This window comes from Acipenser ruthenus, chromosome 10 (assembly GCF_902713425.1).
Source record: "Acipenser ruthenus chromosome 10, fAciRut3.2 maternal haplotype, whole genome shotgun sequence".
Taxonomy (NCBI): Eukaryota; Metazoa; Chordata; class Actinopteri; order Acipenseriformes; family Acipenseridae; genus Acipenser; species Acipenser ruthenus.
Genome location: NC_081198.1, coordinates 11,710,726 through 11,733,101, shown reverse-complemented (window position 1 = coordinate 11,733,101; position 22,376 = coordinate 11,710,726). Strand labels below are relative to the sequence as shown.

Genomic DNA, 22,376 nt, shown 5'->3' with positions numbered 1-22,376 from the left:
TAAGGAGCTGATGTGTTTTGATGTCGCTCATACCAGTTGCCTGGGTGCGCATCATAAAGGTACAGCTGCAGACTTCTGTGACATCCAAAATGAGTTTGGATGTTTCCATGGAAACGACGTGTGGTCCATTGTGACGTATGCAAGTTGAAAATCTGACTTTGAAGGCATGAGAAGCTTGCAGGAGGGAGCACATTATTATTGGTTGAAGATTTTATTTAAATATTAGAAAAATATGTAACTTTTATGGTTAAACAGTCTATGCTATAAGGATTTCGGAAAATGTATATAAATATTTCTTCAAGACATAGAAAAAGTACATTTTAATCAATTCGGTCAGAGCTAAATTTTGTTTCTGCTTATCATTTATTTCATTCATTTTATTATTTTGTACCAGTCTTATTTTTCTTTTCTTTTTTTTCCTCTCTCTTTTTAAAGATATTGTTTACTTATTATATTTATTATAGTCCTGAAATCTAAAAATGAAAAAAGTTAATTAGATCACTGTTAAATTCTGTTTCTGGTTACTGATTATTTTATTTTACTTAAAGGAGTATGTTCTTCTTTTACCTTTAAAATTCCTTTTCATAACATATATCTATTTTAAGTAATTATATGTTTCTTACAGGTTCCTTATGCATGTCATATACAATAATATGATTTATTTCAGAAATCCCTAATTATGTTTGGGTTCCATAAAAACCCATTCTTAAAAACTGAACAGTGGGTTCCATTTTAAACCAAACAAAACTACATACAAACCTACCTTTACCTTGAACCCATCACACAGACCCCTGTTATCAATATGTCAAAAAAAACTTAGTTACTTTCTTCTAAATGAATGAATCTGTCTATTTTACTTAAAACGTGCCATGTGGTTTATATTCAATGTTGTCTGTTGTCTGAAGGTGTTGATTGTGTTCTCCTTCCGAGAACACCAAGATTATCTTTTATGGTCAAACCGTGCATCTCAGCTTTATTTGAATTGGATAGTCCTAAATGTGTTCTTGGAAAAGGATAGCACATTGAGCAATTCTAAAGTCCACTAAATGACCTAGAATAGATCAAGGTAATGAAGATTGACTTGATTGCGCCTGAGTGACTAACACATGTTTTTGCAGTTTTTAGCTCAACAGTGGTCTGATTGAGGAGATGAGGCTGGAACAGTCTGTAAATGGATTTGACCTAAAGGACTCCAGTGGGGGTGATGAAGGGAATAATGAGAAAAAGCCAGAGCTGACAAATTCTGATAATGAGGAATATGGCTCCTGCAACAGGAAATGTGTAAGTGTGAAATACGGCCCTCAACCACTAATTAGTACCAGAGCAGGACTGGACATTGCAAGTACCTGTCACAACATTTTTAACAAGCTAGTGTACTCTTTAGCTTACTTCTCAGTAAATGGGGTCTGTGTTGTGGCCACAACCAGATATTTAATTTGCTTACAAGTAACCCTAAGGCAGGCAATTATAATCTTTTCTTCTGCTTGTCTCTGATTTTTAGTTGTAGTTAATTCCATTACATATTGTTTTGTCACCTGACTTTTCTGAAGACAGGGCGATATGTGCAAGCATTAGAACATTATGTAAAACTTGTGCACTGTATATACCCTGTTCTTCTGGTTTATGAGATGAGAGAATGGGACTCTATAACTCAAGATTCTGAAGACTTTTCAAAAGACTTCAGCAGGTGAGTGTGACATGCAGGAGAGCCAACAACATCATTTTTGTAAAATTCACTTCTAGTAGAAAGAAATGATGAAGGATTGGGCAACTGTTGAAACAAGGCTCACCAGAATTGTTTCTACATTATTCATGGTCTGCACTGATACTATAGGTTTAGAACAGCAATTGTATAGACACTGATTCAAAAGGCTATTAAGTAGTGTGGTTACTACACTGGTTAGGATTCCTCACCGAAATCTACATCTAGACAACTCTTATTTTTAACTCTTTATCTACACTATCCCATAAACATAATGTGCTTATGCATTCAGAAAGAAGCAAAGATGGTGGATCCCTGCAGCTTTAGATATGATGAGGACAGCCCTCCAATGGCTCCTTTCTGCCCACTGGAGAGAGAAGAGTCTTGCGTGACAGACGACGATGTGAGTGCTAATCACACTACCACCTCTGCCCCTTTTATTGTTCAATACTTGTGAATGTTTTCATACACCATTATGCTATGCATCTACTGTCATGCCAATGCTTACTCAATGTGAATCTTATATTGTAACGTGCAGAATTTTTAAATAGCAGATCTGTGACTTAATAACATTAATTTACTTTCTACTATATAGATGTTGAAATTGGAGTTAATGACTTGTGATGATTCAGAAGACGAATGTTCATCAAGCATTAATCATACTGTCATAAAAATCACAGAAGCTGCTATTGAAAACAGGTCTCCATTACCTGAAGTTCTACCAGAGGATGTCCCATTCAAAGACTCTTCTAATACAGAAGGAAATGTAGAAGAGGGTAAAGTTTTTAGTAACCCATCCACAGTAGAGGTTAATGAAAGAGCATGCAACTTTATTAACGGTACGCATGAAGAAAGTGACCTTTTCCATGGACTGGAGCTGCAGGAAAAGAAGATACTGAATATTAACACTAATACAACAATGACAGAGGAGAGCAGTGTTAAACTCCTAAGCAAGTCAGAAGGGTTGAAGAGAGAGCAAGCTAACTTTTCTGAGCAACAGAAAGAAGTGAAGGAAAAGGGAATTGAAGCAGATCTGAGCCCCCTAGATGGAGATATTGAAGAATGTGGATCCTGGGCAATGGATTTGACAGAATTGTTCAAGGGTAGCAGTAACGAGGAATGTAACAAACAGGAAGCACTCCAGAAAAACTCTGTGAAAACATGCCAGAAGAGCAATACAGTTGAGGAAAAACTGCTGTTTGAAACTGTGGACAAGACAAGTGATTCCTACATTGTGCACCAAAAGAAAGATTTGGTAAGATTATTTCTGATTATTATCTCTATATATGCAAAATGTCACACTTTAACTATAGAATGATTATCCATTTATAATGTGGGAAAAAATGACATCACAATGTATGACATCACTGCACCATGGAAAGAAATTATCAGTGTGTGATGTCATAGCTCGGTATAACAATATATAACCTACTTTTCACAGTACTAACATTTTGCTTTGGAAACCACTTGTTTTCTTAAACTATGTATGGGCATTTGCTATAAAATACAATTCTACATGCTATGGATGTTGTTCTGCATTTTCATAGTACTGACAACTACTTCTTTCTGTAGGAGGAAAAGGTCACTCATCGTTTACCATTGTTGCCAAAATGCCCTGACTTTGAGACATACAGCAGACCTATCACTCCAAGTGATGCTGTACCCACTGAAAAATCTACTAGGAAGATGGAAAGAGACGAGATGGAAAGTGAAGAGCCTTCTTGCTTCTGCATCTTTGGAATGTTTCTGCCAAAACCAAATAAGGGCAGTAAAGAAGTTAAACTATCCCAGGAATCTTGTATGAAGAAGAAAAATAACTTCTTTAAAAGAATATCTGTCTTGATGAGGAGAAACCGTGTTGTTTGATTGCTCCAGTGCCAGAGCTTATGCGCCAAAAACGGTCAGAGAAACATGGCATGAAGTGCAACTGATATTCTTTGAGCACAAAAAGCTTCATTTTTTTATATTTTTATATATCGATTATTTTAAAATAATATTAAATAAACAAACGTCTTGTGTTATACTGCATATTATTTATCAAGCTCAATATCACATTCATTAAATGAAAGTGAAGTAAAATTCAGTAAAAAAAAAAAAAGGTATACTGTGGAAAACAAATACATGACTGAAGCCTACATGCAGAGCAATTATTTATATTGAAGTGTCCAACAAGCGAAACACACCTGTGTAGGAGAAAGATTAGTTTGCGTGAAAATGCACACTTCACTGAATACTGTATGCATCTTTCAAAAGGCATTGCTGGCATGCTTTGTGACATCTTGCAGAATTGATATATTGAGCATGTCTAGTACATGTCTCTCCATTCAGCCTTGCTCATGGGAGCTCCATGCGCCCACGTTGGCCCCCAAAACCACGGCTCCTTATCACCCCTGTCAATACGTCAAGTACCATTCGTATCACAAGCATCAAATGTAAGAAATATTGCCATGCAGCTTTCAATACAAACTGTATCATTTGTTTCATAATACACCGATCACCTGCCACTCCATTGAGTTATACTGGGATTGCATTAGTTGCCATTGTTCCAAGCCTCATCCTCTCAAAGAAAACAGTAGTTGTTCTTCTGAAATTTGAAACGCACCTGAAGAATCCAGAAGCTGCTTTTCTTTGTTATCACACCTCGGCACAAAATGTATTAACAAAGTTGTGAAATTGGACTACCACACCCATCACATTAATCAGGACATTAAAGTGTGGATGCATTGTGTGACATACCCGAAATCGTATGTTTTAACCCTTTAATCCACAAAAACTATTTGAATTGAAATTGGGATGCCTGGGAAAGGAGTTGTTTGCAAAATATTCTGATATTTACCCGTACAGTGAGGTTTAGTTAGTATGTAAAACTGACAGCTTGACTTGTGTGGTACAGCACAGTCTCTTATGGGTTTGCTGTCTTTGCCTCAGAACGTTTCTATGAATGATAAGAACATTGCCTCAGAACGTTTCTATGAATGATAAGAACATTGCCTCAGAACGTTTCTATGAATGATAAGAACATTGCCTCAGAACGTTTCTATGAATGATAAGAACATTGCCTCAGAATGTTTCTATGAATGATAAGAACATTGCCTCAGAACGTTTGATTGAAGAACTATCCTTTGATAATATTCTTTTTTTACACTCTTGGAGACTGACGTGTACAAATTGAGCCATTTCAACAAATAAGTTTGAGAAGGTTCTTTATTTTAAACATATATAACCCTAACTAACAAGTTTTACTCCCTCGGATAGATGGTGAACCTATTTAGGCCACTTATTAAAGTATCTATAGTTAATGCTGGTCTGTTTTACATTCCATGTATAATATCAGATAGTATGGAAGTGTTAGAGTCTTTCAATGAGACCTCCAATTTGCTTCAAGAATATTCACTGTTTCCAGGGTGCCACAGGCCATTGCCTTCTTTGCGATCATTAGTGGTTGATCACAATAAATTTGTAGACCTACCTAAACTTGGTTTAATGACATCCCATATGAAACAGTTGATGCACTTGTCTGCTGATTACAACAGTATGGTCATCCAATCCAGTAAAGCATGCCTTTGGACAGAAAGCCTCAGAAGTTTGAACTTGAAAGTTAATTTCCTCCTGAGCAATGTCTTTGACTGCCTCCCTGACTCTTTGGAGGTTCTGGATTTGAGCCTCAACAGCATCACTGTGGTTTCTAATATTGAAAAGATGAGAAACCTAAAAGAGATGTACCTCTCTGGATACAGTATATTCACCCTAACAGAACTGTCCCCTTTGCCCGCTTTGAGAATCTTGCATGCCGATGGGAACAAAATAACTAAAGTCAACATAGGTATGCTGACAGCTTATAACCTTAGTGAACTGAAACTTAGCAATAATCCTTTTGAGTGTTACTGTGATATACAAGATGACTCAAATATTTTGAAAACACAATGACCATAATTGTAGGTTGGCCTGAAAAGTACCAGTTTCAGGTCCCATTGAGTCTTAAAGGAACATCATTTGGTTCTGTATCTCTGTCTCTGGCACAGTGTAATCCAGGCATTATTGATGGCATAACTGTTGCCTGTATTGCCATAATTGTGGCCTTATGCATTTTGCTTTTTATAAAATATAGCGTACCCTGGTACTTACGAACTGTATGGCTTTGGGTTAGAGCCAAAAAAAGTCCAGAGATTGACCTTGTGGAAAAGAACTTGGAATAGTTTTTTTTTTGTTTGTTTTTTTTGTTCACACACCACCAGGTCTTTGACGAGAAGAAGGACTCGCTCATTCTGCTGCTGCTGGAGCCCATTCCCACCAACTCCATTCAAGACCGCTTTTGTAAACTGAGAAAACTGATGAACAAGAACACCTTCCTGGAGTGGCCACACGATGAGGCCTGACAATCCATGTTTTGGAAGAAACCGAATGCAGTGCTGAACCAGGAAGTCAAAGCACCAAGCCAATAGGGTCCCACTGGAAAGTGACTTCCTGATTAGGAGTGACTGCTGGACAGTCTAATAAATTAAGACCAAACCATTGACTTTTTGGCTTCCAGTCAAGCAGATCCGTGTTTATAAAGCCTTGCACCTGACATACAGTTCAAGGTTTTGATATGAATATTTGCTAAATATGATCCCAAAAAATCAATACCATGGCTCTGTGTTGTCGTTCCAATCTCCAGTTCTGCTTTGGGATTCTGGTTGGTAGAGCATTTATTAAGTATGCACCCAGCTTAAGGAGGCTTGAGGAACATGTCTATCAGTTTTACTAACTCAGGCTCTTCAGAACTGAAATCTTGTTTGTAACCACTGAATTGTTCAACACTGTGAGTTAATTTCATTATAATATTTTACTGTGTTCATCATAACTGCCAGTCTCTTGTATGTACTGTCTCTTGAATTTCTGTAATCATACAGTAACAAGACCCTTCTTCCAAAGGGCATTTCAGTTTGTGTTCTTAAATTCTTTTTTGAGTTACTTACATTCCACAAATGACAGCAACATTCATCACCTGAAATCCTAGTCTACAATTTATTTATCTGAGTGACTTCATTTTTATTTTATTTTTAAGATATATTACGTAATTGCTGTTACCTTGTACTGTCGATTTGTAAAACAAATGTTGTATTTATTTTTGAATAATATTCTAGCTATGGGTTTTCTGCCATCAGATGTGTTTGTAGAGCTGTCACTTATTTTACTTTTATTATTATTATTATTATTATTATTATTATTATTATTATTATTATTATTATTAAGCATACACTTTTATCCAAAGCGACTTACAGGAATTAAACAAAATATAAATGTATATAACTTACAGGCAATAAAACGTAAGTAGACAGTGTATACAAAATAAATATAAATAAAGGAAAATACAAAAAATATATATAAATTGGAATTTACAAATAAAGGTTGAATAAGTGGGTTTTGAGAAGACAGCGGAAAGCAGTAAACGACTGAGCAGTCCTGAGGATAACCGGCAGCTGGTTCCACCACAGGGGGACAAGGCTGGAGGAAGAAGAGTGAAGAGAAGGCATAACAAGTCGGCCTGTAGAGGATGAGCGGAGAGGGCGAGAGGGAATATAAGGAGACACAAGGGATTGGAGAGAGGAAGGGGCAGTATGGTGAATAGAGTGATAGGCAAGAGCAAGGGTCTTAAATTGGAAAATGTTGAAAATAACAAGACTTGCATATTATCCTCACTGATGGGAACGAATGGACACAATAATTTCGTGAAAAACATGCTATTGGGATTTATTCTGTACACGGAAAAACATGCTAGATCACCAGTTTTAAAAACAAGAATATCCACTAGGTGTCACTAAAACCTAGTTGTAACTATTTCCAGCTATGCAACTATCTTGCTTATAGTGTTGATGGTGAACATGACACAAATCATTTTACAGTTTATGCAACACCAACATTTTTTGGTTCAGTTATTCTAGAATTCAAGTTACACACACACACACACACACACACACACACACACACACACACACACACACACACACGTGCACATCCCTTAAGCCTGATTACTTAACCTGGCTATGTAATTTCAGTTCACTATTGTTTTTATTTTTGTCAAACAACAAAATCCGGTATATTTTTTTCAAATTATTTTTGGTTTTCAAAGATTTTTAAATACAGCAATATTCTGACTTCAGAATGAAAATTGCTGACGTGAGGGAAACAAAGTTGGATGTCAAGACGTTAAAACGGGTTATCCTCCTGACAGTTAGCGGGTTCAGCTTGCGGCTGCTGCTGATGTAACGTACTGAACAGAATCACCAAAGTGATCCTCGAGTAACAATTACACAGCTGTGTGACTGGACTTTTACGCTGATGGTAAACACAATGTCAAAATGATTGCATATTTATGTTAGTTTATTAAACAGCATGTTATGCAGCCTGTACAAAACACAGCTTTGTGCATGAAGGGCAGAGTTGGTGCCTGTCACTATGACAACAAAAGCTCGGCCAGTTAGATACAATTGCCTAGCAGTCTCTGTTACAAAACACTTGGATGGAAGTTTTTTTTAACGCCAAGGCTTTGCCCCACCCTGTTAGATGAGACGTAATTGTAAGTGACTCTGCAGCTGATGCATAGTTCACACACCCTAGTGTCTGTAAGTCGCCTTGGATAAAGACGTCTGCTAAATAAACAAATAATAATACGGTAAACATTGTTAGCGGCACCTGCTGTACGTGTATTGTACATGTTCTTGTGCAAAACCCTTGAAAGCATTCTCTCACTAAGATTTTCTTCAGTTAATATTCATTTATTTCTTTTTTGACTCCGTAGTCAGCTATGAGTAAATCAGTTAAAGAAGTGTTCTTGTCAAGGGGACTGGATTTTCCCAAATTCGACACTGTTGATTCAGAGGTAAGCAATCGAATTAACACATGGATTACTTTATTTTCAGGAACTATAAAGAAATGAAGCAATAATGAGTGGATTTATATAATGTAACCCATCCCTGGGAAACTTGACCAAGTGTTATACTCAGTTGTAATGCATTATAATAATAATAATAATAATAATAATAATAATAATAATAATAATAATAATAATAATAATAATAATAATAATAATAATAATAGTATTACTGTACATCATCTTGTTTAAATCAGATATTGTTATTTGAATCAGCGTTACATCTTAACAGAACCTGATCATTTAATAATCACATTCTGGCTGAAATATTTTGGTAGTTCAATAAAGATATCTTAAACGTATTCATGTATTTGACGTTTGCCTTGCTTTCTCCTCAGAGCAGATGTCCCTTGATAATTTACTCCCTTTTTTTTTTTGCTGCAGTCTGCTGACTATGAAGAGCGCCACTATGAGGCAGCAAAGTGGGTGAGCACTGTTGTCACAGCAAATGAAGAGAATGAAGCAGCCAAGAAAGGCTTCTGGAAACTATTTAACTATATACAAGGGAAGAATGAAAAAGGTAACTCACATCTCATCACTCTGTCACTCATAGAGGTGTCACATCTCTCCATTTCATTCTTATACTGTATACACTACCCTCCAACAAGTATTTTAACACACCCAATATGGTCATGTGGAAGTGTATGTCATTGTACCAAATAATAAGCATCACCAGTAAATTAGATGTGACCTACTGCTGATTAACTGATGGCTTGAGAGATAAGAAGTCAAGTAAGTGGCTGATGTTTTCTGCAGTACTGGTACTTAAACAGGATCAGTTTGGGGCCTTGAAAGATAAATGCTGCCTCATAACACCATGCCCTGGTGTGCTTGAACTCTAACCTCTGCAGGAGGTGCAGCTTTGTGATGTCACAGGGAGGTGCTGCAGTGTCAGACAGCATTCTGGGAATTCTTTTGTTCTTCTTTTGTTTTCTGGTAAATTCCCTTCACTTCTAAATGCAGCTATCTGACCTGACCTGACCTGACCTGACCATTTGTATTGTTGTACTGACTTTTTGGACTGTTTGCGTTTCTAGGGACTAAAATCGAGATGACCATTCCTGTTCTAAAACTGGTAACACATGGAAGCACCAGCTACACGGTTTCTTTTTTTGTCCCATTTCTGCACCAGAGCAGCCCCCTCGCCCCCTCTGAAGAGGAAGTCATCATTGAGGAGAAGGGGGAGATGACGGTGTTTGTCAGGTAACTACTAGATTTGTTTGTATAATGCTTGAAATCCTTGATGGATCCAAGTGATGAATTCCAATTTTTAATCTACATTTGTTTACAGATTGTGCTAAATATTCCTCCAGATGTTTATTTTCTGCTAAAATGTTAACTGAATTCTAGACATATATAAAAAAAGCTACCATTCATGACCTTGGAGTCTAAGCCATAGACTTGTTTTTGGCATTAATTCCAGGTGTCTCAATTGCAGGTGTTTTGGGGGCTTTGTCAGAGGGGATAAGAACTCAGGGGAGGCCAGACTACTGGCAGAGAGCCTGAAACGAGACGGGAAGTCATTCCAAGAAGACTTCTATTACACCGCTGGTTACGACAGCCCCTTCAAACTGCTCAACAGGCACAATGAAGTGTGGTACCTGAAGAAAAACTGAGGGGTTATCTGATGCACCAGTCCTCCCACCTACCTCGAGAGGATGCCAAATCCCAGCATCGTTCTACATCGTTCTGAAACAGGACCCTGTTCATAAATCTTTTAAAAAGTCCTTAAAGTTTTGTGAGCATTTTGCCTGCACAGAGAGCTTATGTTCTTGGAAGTTGAAGGGTGATGGGGAGGACTGAAGTTGCCTGTTCCTCTCCCAAACTCCCAACTCTGCACTGTGAGGGCAATTATAAAAGCTTTTTTTTTTTACTGAAATGCTATTTGTTATATGATTGTAAAGTAAAATGCTTTCCCCTAGGCCTTTTAAAGGTTCTAAAACATAGTGTCATTTAGAATGATGACAATTATGCACTGTGTCCATTGGTTTCACATGCTCTACATGGTGAAAATAATACCTGTCTTGAATAATTACATTAATATAGCAGCCTAGCCTCAAATTGTCAGATTGCCTTTAGATTAATAAAGTATGTTTGTGCAATTGTATACTTTTAAGAAGGATGTCACAAAAGCTGACCAGCAGCCAATATCTGGCAATGCCTAAAATACTTTAACACACTACAACAATACAACAAGTAAACATTTGTGTTGCTTTTTTTAGAAATTACACATAAAAACGAGTTACTAACTGAATGTACTAATAGTTTACTTATGTGTTTAAAAAATGAGTTGTGATATGTATTGTTGCATTAATATCTATAATTAATTCAGTTGAGCCGATTTTTTAAAGGCAGTTTTCTTTTGAACACTGATATTAGCTATTCCATTGGGATTCATGAGTTTGTGGTCATGACTGAGCTTTGCCTAAGCACTGCCAAAAGGCACGTTTTACAAACTAACCACATTTAGGAAAAACCATTGTTTCAGCTTTGTAAAGTGAATGTTTCTTTTGTTCTTTTTTTTATTTGCCCTGCTTCTTTTTCACAACATAACTAAAGCTCTTTTTTTCATTTTGTTATTAAATAAACAAATTATGTTTAAAATATATGGTGCTGTGTAACAAACTAACGGTTACAGTACTTGTGCTGTGTTTTTATGCCTTGGCAAAATGTACATTTTTGTCCTTTTTGTGTACCCCCCCAAAATAGCTTTTGTACTCTGAATTGATTGGAATTAAAGGTTTGGTAATAAACAACCTTGAGACAACTTAGAACAAACCTATTAATTATTTGTTTTTGAATGCTTACGTTGATGGAAAAAGAATGAATAAAAGTGTCCCGATTCTAATTAATCTATATATGGTCATTCCCTAGCACGTATTCTTGTATTAGATAAGCTCTTGCCTATACGTTTAGGACCCTAATTGAAAGAATTTTGTTTTATTATACAATGCCTGGTGATGGGATAACTGGATACTACTACAAAATAACATTCCAGCCCAAGTTCTAGACACGTCCTTTTTCACTACCCAGTACAGCTGCTTAATGGAATTCTCCTCACAGCGATGTCCGAGTAAGAAAGAAAACTGTTAATGTAAGAGGTTAATGTAATAATAATAATAATAATAATAATAATAATAATAATAATAATAATAATAATAACTGAGTTTAACAGTTGGTGAAAACTTGACCAACAATAACATCTTGAGATAAATCCACTCATTATTGTATAATTTCTTACATAAAATATACATATTATATAATAAAATCAACTGGGTAAGTAAAGGGTTGAGTAGCCAACAATATTGAAAAGCAGTCCAGAAGTTTGTTGTATGGTGGATTTTCTATCTTGATTAAAAGTAAATGATGTTTATATAACATATATAAAATGATTAATACAATAACAACACTACCGTTACTTTAACACCACTTCTATATTTAACAGTACGTACGTGTTATTTTTAAAACGGGTAGAAAGCAATGACTGCTCGTATTTCGATCACGCGCTGCATCGAGCGCACGGCACAGCAACTGTTTTATAACGTCTAGAATAGTAGTTGTAATGCTAAGCAGGCTTATTCGAAAGCTTTTTAATCGTCTAAGTGAAAGAGAAAAACAAACGAATGCTTCATTAAAACTGAGCTCGAGCTGTTTTTTGTTTTATTTTATTTTTTAACTTTTTGTTTTGTTTTGGTTTTTTTTACTCTCGTTTGGTTAAAGTGTTTGGAGTGTGCCTTTGGGTTTGCCATAGCAGCTGATCCGTGTTGTTGTCAAACAGGAATGTGGGCGTGTTAGCTGAGTATCGTCAAATGAAGCAATAAACTAACATACATATAGTCAGGTAAGATATATTTTTCCAGCATCACAAAATGTTATGTATTATCATTAATTTTAAACATACATACGCAGGGTCTGTATTACTTGAGGAGATACCATTCTGCGAATGTCAAACTAGTACTATGTTTGAAGAGGTAAATAAAAATGTCGGTCTTTATTTATCACAGTATATGTTAAAAAATAAATTAAAAAAATGAATGGTTGGAAACGATAAGTTTTTGATTGAAAATATAGTAGGTTAGGGTATCTAGTAATTATTTATTAATTTGTTATTTCAGACATCATTCAAACTGCAATTTACATAATTAGCTACCCACGGAACGCAGAAAAGGAATTAGGTGTGCTTTTGACGTTTCTGTTTTTTAAAAATAGCTGTGCGGATGGGCAGAAGATACGATGCACTAATCTAATATTGGAAAGGCCTGTAATGTTAGTAGATTTACACTTATGTTATATCCATTTCTTTATCAATCCAGCACTTGTGTGCGGTAAAGGGAAATGGGGAATACATCCAGTGACAGGGTCTCGGGTGATCGTCATGCGGCGAAATCCCACCGCAGTGATGGGGTCTCAAGCAGCCAGGCAGTTAAAGAACAAGAAACGAGCAAAATCATGGTGGACAGCGCTGACGATCCCAACATCTTCAACACACACATCCTGGAGTCAAAGGTATTTAACACAAGCATGAGCTGTTATTGGTGGTAAGTATGTATCCTGCTATAAAACTGCGCTTGAATCTCCTGAATAGTGGACTCAAAAATAGAAATGTGCTTTTTATGTGTAATATGTAGAACTGTGTTTTTTATTTTTATTTTTTTTTTGCTTACAGAAGATTGCAGTTGCATTTCAGTTGATGGTTCGTTTCAACTTAAATTCATGATGGATTGCAAAAGTGCACAATAATTATAATATGTAGACTGTTATATTGCCTGTTAAAGTAACCAGTGTTGCCATACAAATGGACTAGAAATAACATTATTAAGTTGGTGTTTTCTTAAAGTAAAGTATTCTAAAACATGTTTGCCCTCAATCGTGGATTATTCAGTAAATCTGTGTTTAATATTTCAGCCTTCAGCGGAGAAGGAGTTTTTGCATTTCATACCTGATTCTGATGAAGTAGTAAAGCCACCACAGCAGGGAAGACCCACTGTGATTCGCTGGGCAGGAGGTGGGAAGGAGGTGTATATTGCAGGGTCATTCAACAGTTGGGCCACTAAGATCCCACTCAACAAAAGGTATGTCCATATGTTACTTTTTTTTTCTATAGCTTTTAAAATCAGATTTCTTGCAATTTCATGTTATTCACATTTCCTCAGATCTTTATTTGAAAAACATTGTTGTAAGTGCAACTTCATTTCACGTAACTTGACAAGTAGCACCATTATCTCACCTACCCTCAAGAACCATCTTTGTACTGCAATTAATGGCTTGCTTACACTAAAGCCTGGAAGATACACTGAAGCCTGACATATCTTTGTATTCAGCCGTTCAACTTATTGTGGCAAGAACAAACCGGCTGAGACCATGTTGTGTTTAACGGCAGAGATAGCCCAAATAAAAATAAATATTTCTAATATAAATTGGACTGTGATTACTTCCCCAATGATCTAGCTACTTAGATGCCTTTATGTAAGTGGATATCTTATTAAACGTGTCATAGAGTTGGCTGGTTTAGTATTTCATTTTTTAACTAGATGGTAAGCATTGATTAAATGCGTTACTTGTATTTATCCACAAAGCTGTCTTTCTCTCTTTTTAAAATTTTCTTATGGTTAGTATAATAGGTGTTATTATTTTCACATTTTTTCAGCCATGATTTTGTTAAACAGACATCAAGAATAGTAGTTCAAGTACTTGTGAAGCTGGATAGGCTATGGACTAGTAGAACATTGCTTTGAAACCTTTGTTTATAAGACTAAATCTCAAGTGAGTCAAAATGCCTTGGACTATAGACAGCTTATTAACTTTGAAACCAGAGGGCAAGAAATAAGAAATAAAAACTTGAAAATGCTTCGGTCGCTCTGCAACAGCAACAATATTTAAGGTGTTTTAGCCAAGGCTTTCAAGTCTGATTTCCTCCCTTATTAGAACTAGCAACATCATCACTGGTCCACTTATCTTTGTCCTGAAGGTCTTTTTGTTCTTTGCTTGATGTGTCAGACTGTGTTACATTGTCTGCCAGAACAATGTAAAGAATTGCTCAAGCCAAAAAAATGAAGCAACATCCTTTAAATTGTGCTCATAGACTTTGAGTTTTTCTGTGTTTAGCCTAATTAGTACAGTGTTCTTATTTGTGTTCTGTCTGCAGCCACAATGACTTTGTTGCAATCCTTGACCTGCCAGAGGGCGAGCACCAGTACAAGTTCTTTGTGGATGGGCAGTGGGTGCACGACACCTCAGAGGTAATGCACAGGGGCTCGGTCTCACAAGAGCCAAACACAGTGAACCCTTTGATTCTGAACCACTGTTGTGTTCCACTACAATCCAGTCGTGTGTTATTTCTAACTCTTGTTTAATTTTAGCCGGTGGTTACCAGCCAGATGGGAACTATTAACAACCTGATCCAGGTGAAGAAGTCTGATTTTGAAGTGTTTGACGCCCTGAATGTAGATTCCCTTGAGTGCTCCGATTCGTCAGGTAAATACAGGACCGATTATACAAAAATTGAAGTATTCGTGGTGAGGGGCAGTACAGTTGGCATTGTTAACTGTTGTCTGTTTATGTCCAGACCTGTCCAGCTCTCCCCCAGGCCCCTATGGCCAGGAGGTCTACACATTTCAGCCTGAAGAGCGCTTTAAGTCTCCACCCATTTTACCTCCTCACCTGCTGCAGGTTATCCTGAATAAGGACACCAATATTTCAGTGAGTAACCTTTTATGTAAAGTTTATTCTACCTCAAATTAATTTAAAAAGAAAAGAAAAAGAAATTCTATTATGAAAATATCTTGAATGTGAGAATTAAAAATGTGATCCAAAATGCCTATTAAACAACTGACTGTTGTAGACATACAGTATATTTACATGGTATTTTAGTGGGGGTGAATAGGCAAAGAAATCCTTAAATTGCATTGCTATGACTTTTGAAAATTGAATGGGGTTTAAGTAGTTTTAATGATCTCCTACCTATGGGCGATTTTAATTATCAAAACCATAGCAGATTTTAAAATGGACCCCTATGTGTAATTATAAATTGGGGTTTGATTATTTTTCAGTGTGACCCTGCCTTGTTGCCTGAGCCAAACCACGTGATGCTAAATCATCTCTATGCACTGTCTATTAAAGTAAGTTGTACCTCTAAAAGAAAAAAAGTAAATCATTTGAGTAAGCCTTGTAGTCCATGCAGTGCATGACTACCCAACAGTAGTTAAAGCATAGTATTCACAATACCATAGCCTAGTAAGCTCATACAGTTCATACTGTAAATGTTGTTTTGTATTCTTTCAGGACGGGGTTATGGTGCTGAGTGCGACCCACCGGTACAAAAAGAAATACGTCACTTCTTTGCTCTACAAGCCTATCTGATCTCAACTCCAGTAGTTTATTTTCTCAGCATGTTCATACTCTGTTCAGTATCACCGCTGTTTGCTGAGATTGCACTGAAACTGGTTTACAATAGGGATATGAGGCCTGCATCAGCTGATAGGTGGTCATGTTTTAGAAGATTGACAGCACAGTAAAACCTTAAATCTACAAAACCCTATTAAATTGTTTTGTTAAAATTGGATACTTGCATCATCTAAACCAGGGGTCTCCAACCCTGGTCCTGCAGAGCCCCTATCCAGCAGGTTTTATAGGTGTCTTTACATCAGTGGCTAAAGATCTGGAACACCTGTTAATCTTGACTAATTAAGCCAATAATTGGTTCAATTAAGTAACTGAGAGATTGGTTGACGTGAAAACCAGCAGCCACAGTAGCTCTACAGGACCAGGGTTGGAGACCCCTGATCTAAACTTTCAATACATGTGCACTGGACCATACACTAGTGTGTAAATTTATTATAACATCTCAAGATTTGCCATTTTATATCCTTTATATACACCTACCTGCATGAAAACCTCTTGAATGTGAGAATTCAAAATGTCGGTCAGTAATCGGCAATAGAGAAACAAAATCGTGTGAAAATGTTAGCTCACTTTGAGCTTTAATTAGGCATCTTAAATGGCTTCTATAAAGTCTCATGCTATGTACTCATTTTATCTTATTATTTTAAATTAATTGCATGTGTGGCCTATTAAAGTCATCAATTAAATTAGACACTAATTTGCCTATTTTTACAACGTATCAAGATTTTCAGTTAGTTGTTTGATTTCATATGCACACAAATAAATGGGGTGTTGTAATACATTTGCACACTACTATATATATATACAAACAAGTTATTTTCATTTACTTTGCAGTTATTTAGTGGATTAACATACTGAATTAATTTAAAATGTATTTATAACAAGGGAAGATACGTATCTGTTTTGCACTACATTGTAGCCAAAAGTCATTACAGACAGATGTTACCATGGCAAGCTGAGAACATATGACAATTACTGGTGATCAATGCCAATTAGCAGTGGATGTGTATCTCCTTAATGTTCATTTGGGAGGCTTGAAAGTTCAAATCAACTGAAAAATATATACAAGCAACACACCATTTTACAAACTTAAATGGAAACTAAGATTTAAAGACAATAATGTTTGCTCAACCAAACATATATATATATATATATATATATATATATATATATATATATATAGTTACAATATGGCAATTGCAATATACTTATTTGGCATGAATCATGTGTAAGGAAAAGTCTTTTCTATAGAAATGACATTCTTATGAGTTTTGTGAAGGGTGCGTGCAGGCCTCACGTTGCCTTCTTTCACAGAATGCTGCAAGCACATTACCTGTGCATTTGTCAATGCTGTGAATATGAATGTTAAGATATAAGCTTTAAACTATGCAGATGAAAAATCCTGTACTCTTATTATTTTAAAGAGTACTGGGTCCTCATTAACTTTAATTGCAGTGGTGGCTATGATATATTTGCGTGTTTACTTATTAGGAACATACTTATATTTATATAAAAGATGCTCTAGTGTTATGCTAGAAAGATAATTTTTATTGTATACAATCCCCCAAATTCTTCTTCTTTTTTTATTTACTGCAACAGGTTATGGAAATCTCTTTTAAAAGTATCAAGCTGTACAAAGTATGACTAAAGTGAAACCTAGAAAACTTGACTAGCATTAAAAAAAAAAACTTAAAAACTAAAATAATAAATCATTACAAAAATGCAATTTAAAGATTAGTAATATTTAAAGACACAATTTCTTATTGCCAGTAGTGTTTTACAGAGTTTAGAAGGGCTCATGATATAATTAGGAATTGAAAATTGTATTTTATACATGCTGTCCATATTGTGCCTTTCCAATGTGCTATGAATTATTATAATTTATTTTTCGAAATGATTGGCTCCAAAAAATAGCTTTGGAAAAGCTTCACTTTATCCATTGTGTGCTGGTTTGTTGGACAGCAGGCTTAACAGTTACAGCAATGTATCTTCTGACCTGATACTGGTGTAGCATGCTCAATTAAATTGGGGCATTGCTGGATCAAGATTCAGCAGTTCAAAAGATCAGTATTAATTTACTGAACATGTTCTCGTTTATTTTTATTTTAGCCTAAAGGTACAGAAATGTGTATTGTCACCAACGTCGTAACCAGAGCTGACATTCTACCGAGGTCAAACTTGGGTTTCAAGCTATAGCTGGCAGTATTTATATGACTGCTTGGTATTTACTATTCAACCTCCAAATCTATGATACATAGCAAACCATCAGAGAAAATTAAGGAGTCATTTGTATTTTAGAATTTTTACATGAGCATCAGCATTGATGATGCAAAAAAACAACCAAGGACATGACCTCGGGGTCCTCATAGCTAGTTAAGACCATGATTGTCACTGAAAGTTATGTTACTGAAAATAAGAAGAACTGAGCATTTAAGTGTTTAATGTACTAGTAACAGCACATTTAGACAGTTAAATGATCAAGTATCTGAAACCACAGGTGTGAAGTATAATGCACTGACATACACTGAACCTGTATTGAGTTCAAAAGATAATTACATTGTGACTTTTATTGTATACACCAAGGTGTCTGTGTGTTTGTTTAGAAGAAACCTGGACAGCAGAAACGTAACTTAAAATAAGTGACTGTGCTTTAACAAATTGGCTTGTACTGTATGCCTTACAGCATCCTTGTGTTTCTGAAGATGTAGAATGCTGATGTGTTTTGTAATTTATTGCACCTGTTTACAACTAATAAAAAAGGGAAGTATGCTCTGTGTCATTCCATCTGTCCAGATACATGAGAAAAGCCAATGCATTTTTCTTCCAAGTTGAATTTTCCACTGTTGGTTCTGAAAGAGGAAAAACATCTCTCTAAATAACAACAACTTAGCAACACTGAAAAATAGTTAAATTAAATTTCCAGTTTTGGAACTTTCTCCGAATTGCACTTTTAAAACCCATCTACTAGTAAGGAAACAATGAATAAGAGGAACATATAAGAGTTACTGATTTTATTTTTAAACTAAAGCTTCAAAAACATTTTCCAATCTTCTTAATTTACAGAACAAACACTTTTATATTTTTCAGAAACAGAGCCAACAAGGCCTGTGTCGGTACGCTTGTAAACAGTTTGTCTTTTTGCACACTCAACAGCACAAACAACTTCTGTATCTAACCACTCTCCAGTCAGTATATACATATCATACAGGGTTCAAACAGACAAGTGCAGAAACCCATAAAGATGACTTTATTCACATTGCTCCTGTACAACTGATGCAACAGTTCTAAACAGTTAATTTTTCTCCTTGGCACATTTCCAACTATAATCCTAATAATCTTTTGATGCTTCAGAAATGAGCATAAACAAAGCCTTCATGGTAGACAACAGAATATTTGACATAAAACGTTCCTGCTCACAATTAAACTACCTAACTTCTACCTTTTAACTGAATTCCATGTCAGAAGCTTTAAGATGAAACATTAAAGCAATACATAATTATAGATTTAAATAGACTGAATTTTGCCCAAAATTAACTAAGGGAAAGACAGTTTATATATTAATTTATATATACGTATCCATAAATATGTTTCTAGATGAAATCTGTATCAGCTTGACCAAATGTAGATTGAGAACGACATATGGCACTTTAAAAGCAAAATAGAAGACGTTACACATCAGGAAAAAAGCAAACGTATTGCAACGCTACCCTGGTAGTTCAGTTTTTATGTATATTAAATATACATTACAAATACAAAGCACAAAAAACAACACTTGTAACAACCTAATACAATTAACTATTAAAATACTGGAAGCATATTATGTACAGCAGCAACAATGCTTAATGTACAGCCAAAGCAACACACATGAATTGAAGAAACACCAATGCATGTACATTAGATGCAATGTGCATGTATTGGTGTCACTTTAGGCTTCAACCAGTTTTCTGCTTAAGTTTGTATGTGACTACAAATTTAGGGGCAATGTATGTGGCAATACTCAAAATACTGCATCCTTTTAAGTTTTTATATTATTATTATTTAAATGACCAAATATATATATTATTTACTTTAGATGAAATCAGTTTAAAAATAAATTAAAAAGTATTTATTTTGCAACCAGCAACGTACAGGTTAGTTATTTAAAAGTGCATTAAATACTGGATTAAAAACTCTTGTTTGGTCCACTAAATCCCAAAGTGCTAGATATTGTACATCTGATAAAATAGTAAATTGGACCAAACCTAAAATATAAATTTTTCCTCTTTTATAAGAGTTTTTTCCAATAGCTAAATTTAGAGCCCAACTGTCAATTGAGACAAATTTCATATAATTGATCAGACAGAACCATATATTACATAGTCCAAACTTTAGCAGTAATCTGGTGATCCTTAACCCAACACCCCACCATGCTACATTCTTTAAACTATACATTAGTTCAGTCAGTAGTGTTTATTAATATTGCACTGACGGTCTTATATTAATACTTTGTGTTCCAGTGTCTGGCAAAGCTGATGCTGCAACAGTCATTGAACAGCCCTATTGCACATGCTCATGTTTTAGAACTCAGTAATATACTACATTTTCAGTAATTCAAAATGTTTGTATATCTATGAATGTTGAGATGTTGGTGAAATTTTCCTGGTTCCTCACAAGCATTTACAGTCACAAATCATGAAGCTTGATTCTCTGCTCAGTCCATTCCATTCAATTTTAGTTTTTTGCCACATTTTTGTTACTGGTGTTTTCAAGTGAATGCTCTAGAGCAGGAGCTTATCTGAAAGATGATAGTCTTTAAGCCAAATCATAACTTGACATGCCATGTGAAAAGAGCCTTTACTTAGCAGCAAGTCTGGAGGATAAAAGAAGCTTACTGTACTGTTAGCACATACTTTATCTTATGCCTTTTTTTTTTCATCAGTTGACTACAACATGCATTGAAACTAACCGTCCACAGACTGTGAAAATGGAAGTCTACGCCAGTCAGGACGCACACATTCCCTTGAAAGAGATATAACTCAAGTCTTCTTGCGCTTCTGTTTTTCGTGCAAGGCATTTGAGAAAAAAAATAAGTCTAATGTTCTTTGTTCAAATCCTCATGAAAGAAATGAAATATGTAAGCAGTCTCTAGTTATCAAGAGGGCTGTCCCAAGCTTTCCAGCTCTCCCACGTTGAAAAGGAAATGAATACAGATTGAGAGAGCTGGATGATGGGAGACCTGATGTCTGGGAGGTGTTAATATGTTACTACTTTCAGCAAGCACTGCCCGCTCCTCTCCCGCTTTTTGGTGATCCTGTGGCTGGATTTCTTCCTTGGTGGCTCGTGGCAGCGAGGGCTCACACAATCCCACTCAGTGGGGCGCTCGGAGTGGCCTCTTGTGATTTCAACTAGAGACAAAACAGGGAGAACAAATTAATATCAGATTCAGATCAGAGGTCACTTAGCTAGTTTCAATTAGTGAATTCATGAATTATCATCGTAAGGACATAATCCTGTTCCTTTAATCTTTTTTTATACTGCGTCACCAAAATTGCCAATACCTGGTTGTACAGCAAATCTGAACAGCTGCCTATTATATTTTCCTCCATAATGTAATTTATAGTTACATAATACATTCTAAACAAATATTATCTGAAGTAGGGTTGGAACAATAATCGATTATCGTGATATTATCAATAATGTTTTTGCATCGATAATTGTATTGCGTTGAAAAATAATTATCGATAATCATTTTATCGTCCGTTACCCACTATGATATGCTTGTGTGTAACAGTAACTCTGCATTGAAGCATTAAGACAGGACTTAACTGTCTGCGTGAGACGCAACATGTGATCTGTGCACGCTGCGTAGTGGGAAGTTGTAACATGTGACGGAAGATTCACCAAGTAAAGGCAAACGTTTGAGCTAATGGCGATGGCAACTGCAGAAACTACCAAACCTTCCGAAAATATTTTAGAAAAAAGAATCAGCATCGGTCCTGTGTGGCAGTTTTTTGGAGTGACAGAAAGTGATCCGCAAGGTAATAAGCCCGTCTGTAGGCAGTGTGGAAAAGTTGATATTTTTAATCGCAATTTATAATTTGTTTGGTTTTTTTTAAACACTTTTTTTAATAAGTAGCCTATATTTCAAAAGTTGAAAAGCTACCAAACAAACATTTGGTTATATTATTTGTGCTTTTTTATAACCAGCCATTGTTTCATAACTTTTATTAAAGATGCTGGTCTTTTTGAAAATGGTCTCGTTTTATTTCTTCTAAACTCGTAGAGGCAGTTGTCATGTTGCTCAAGTATATATAGCTTTAAATTTGGTAAATTCCAAGACATTTTACATATGTTATTTTTTCAGCCGATAATCATGATTAT

The 22,376-nt window shown here is 35.7% G+C and overlaps 4 protein-coding genes and 1 pseudogene across 14 annotated transcripts in view; 4 read left to right on the top strand and 1 right to left on the bottom strand.

Annotated features, from left to right (window-relative positions):
* The first annotated feature begins 2,303 nt into the window (after window positions 1-2,303).
* On the top strand, window positions 2,304-3,696 carry LOC131738093 (uncharacterized). Its single transcript, XM_059031342.1, has 2 exons — window positions 2,304-2,957; window positions 3,275-3,696. The coding sequence occupies exons 1-2, from the start codon at window positions 2,316-2,318 to the stop codon at window positions 3,566-3,568; spliced, it is 936 nt and encodes a 311-aa protein (XP_058887325.1). The 5' UTR covers window positions 2,304-2,315; the 3' UTR covers window positions 3,569-3,696.
* An 892-nt stretch (window positions 3,697-4,588) lies between these two features.
* LOC131738105 (toll-like receptor 2) lies at window positions 4,589-6,686 on the top strand (annotated as a pseudogene).
* A 1,567-nt stretch (window positions 6,687-8,253) lies between these two features.
* On the top strand, window positions 8,254-11,467 carry LOC117406024 (heme-binding protein 2-like). Of its 2 annotated transcripts, XM_034009689.3 has the most exons (5): window positions 8,255-8,357; window positions 8,484-8,564; window positions 9,000-9,135; window positions 9,653-9,818; window positions 10,054-11,467. In XM_034009689.3, exons 2-5 carry the CDS (start codon window positions 8,490-8,492, stop codon window positions 10,229-10,231), a joined length of 555 nt encoding a protein of 184 aa, XP_033865580.3. In that variant the 5' UTR covers window positions 8,255-8,357; window positions 8,484-8,489; the 3' UTR covers window positions 10,232-11,467. The 2 variants fall into 2 exon arrangements, with proteins under 2 accessions (XP_033865569.3, XP_033865580.3); XM_034009678.3 differs by having other exon boundaries at window positions 8,254-8,564.
* A 653-nt stretch (window positions 11,468-12,120) lies between these two features.
* LOC117407978 (5'-AMP-activated protein kinase subunit beta-2-like) lies at window positions 12,121-18,785 on the top strand. 2 transcript variants are annotated; one of them, XM_034013145.3, is made up of 8 exons: window positions 12,121-12,456; window positions 12,929-13,121; window positions 13,521-13,687; window positions 14,761-14,854; window positions 14,975-15,089; window positions 15,181-15,314; window positions 15,665-15,733; window positions 15,897-18,785. In XM_034013145.3, exons 2-8 carry the CDS (start codon window positions 12,951-12,953, stop codon window positions 15,972-15,974), a joined length of 828 nt encoding a protein of 275 aa, XP_033869036.1. In that variant the 5' UTR covers window positions 12,121-12,456; window positions 12,929-12,950; the 3' UTR covers window positions 15,975-18,785. The 2 variants fall into 2 exon arrangements, with proteins under 2 accessions (XP_033869036.1, XP_033869038.1); XM_034013147.3 differs by lacking the exon at window positions 12,121-12,456 and adding an exon at window positions 12,465-12,586.
* A 227-nt stretch (window positions 18,786-19,012) lies between these two features.
* The window catches only part of LOC117407902 (myomegalin), a 76,486-nt gene continuing 73,122 nt past the window's right edge, over window positions 19,013-22,376 (bottom strand). For all 9 annotated transcript variants that reach the window (XM_059031746.1, XM_059031744.1, XM_059031747.1 and 6 more), the window contains one exon: window positions 19,013-21,400. In XM_059031746.1, coding sequence (XP_058887729.1) covers window positions 21,249-21,400 — 152 coding nt within the window. In that variant the 3' untranslated portion in view covers window positions 19,013-21,248. The remainder of the gene's footprint in view (window positions 21,401-22,376) is intronic.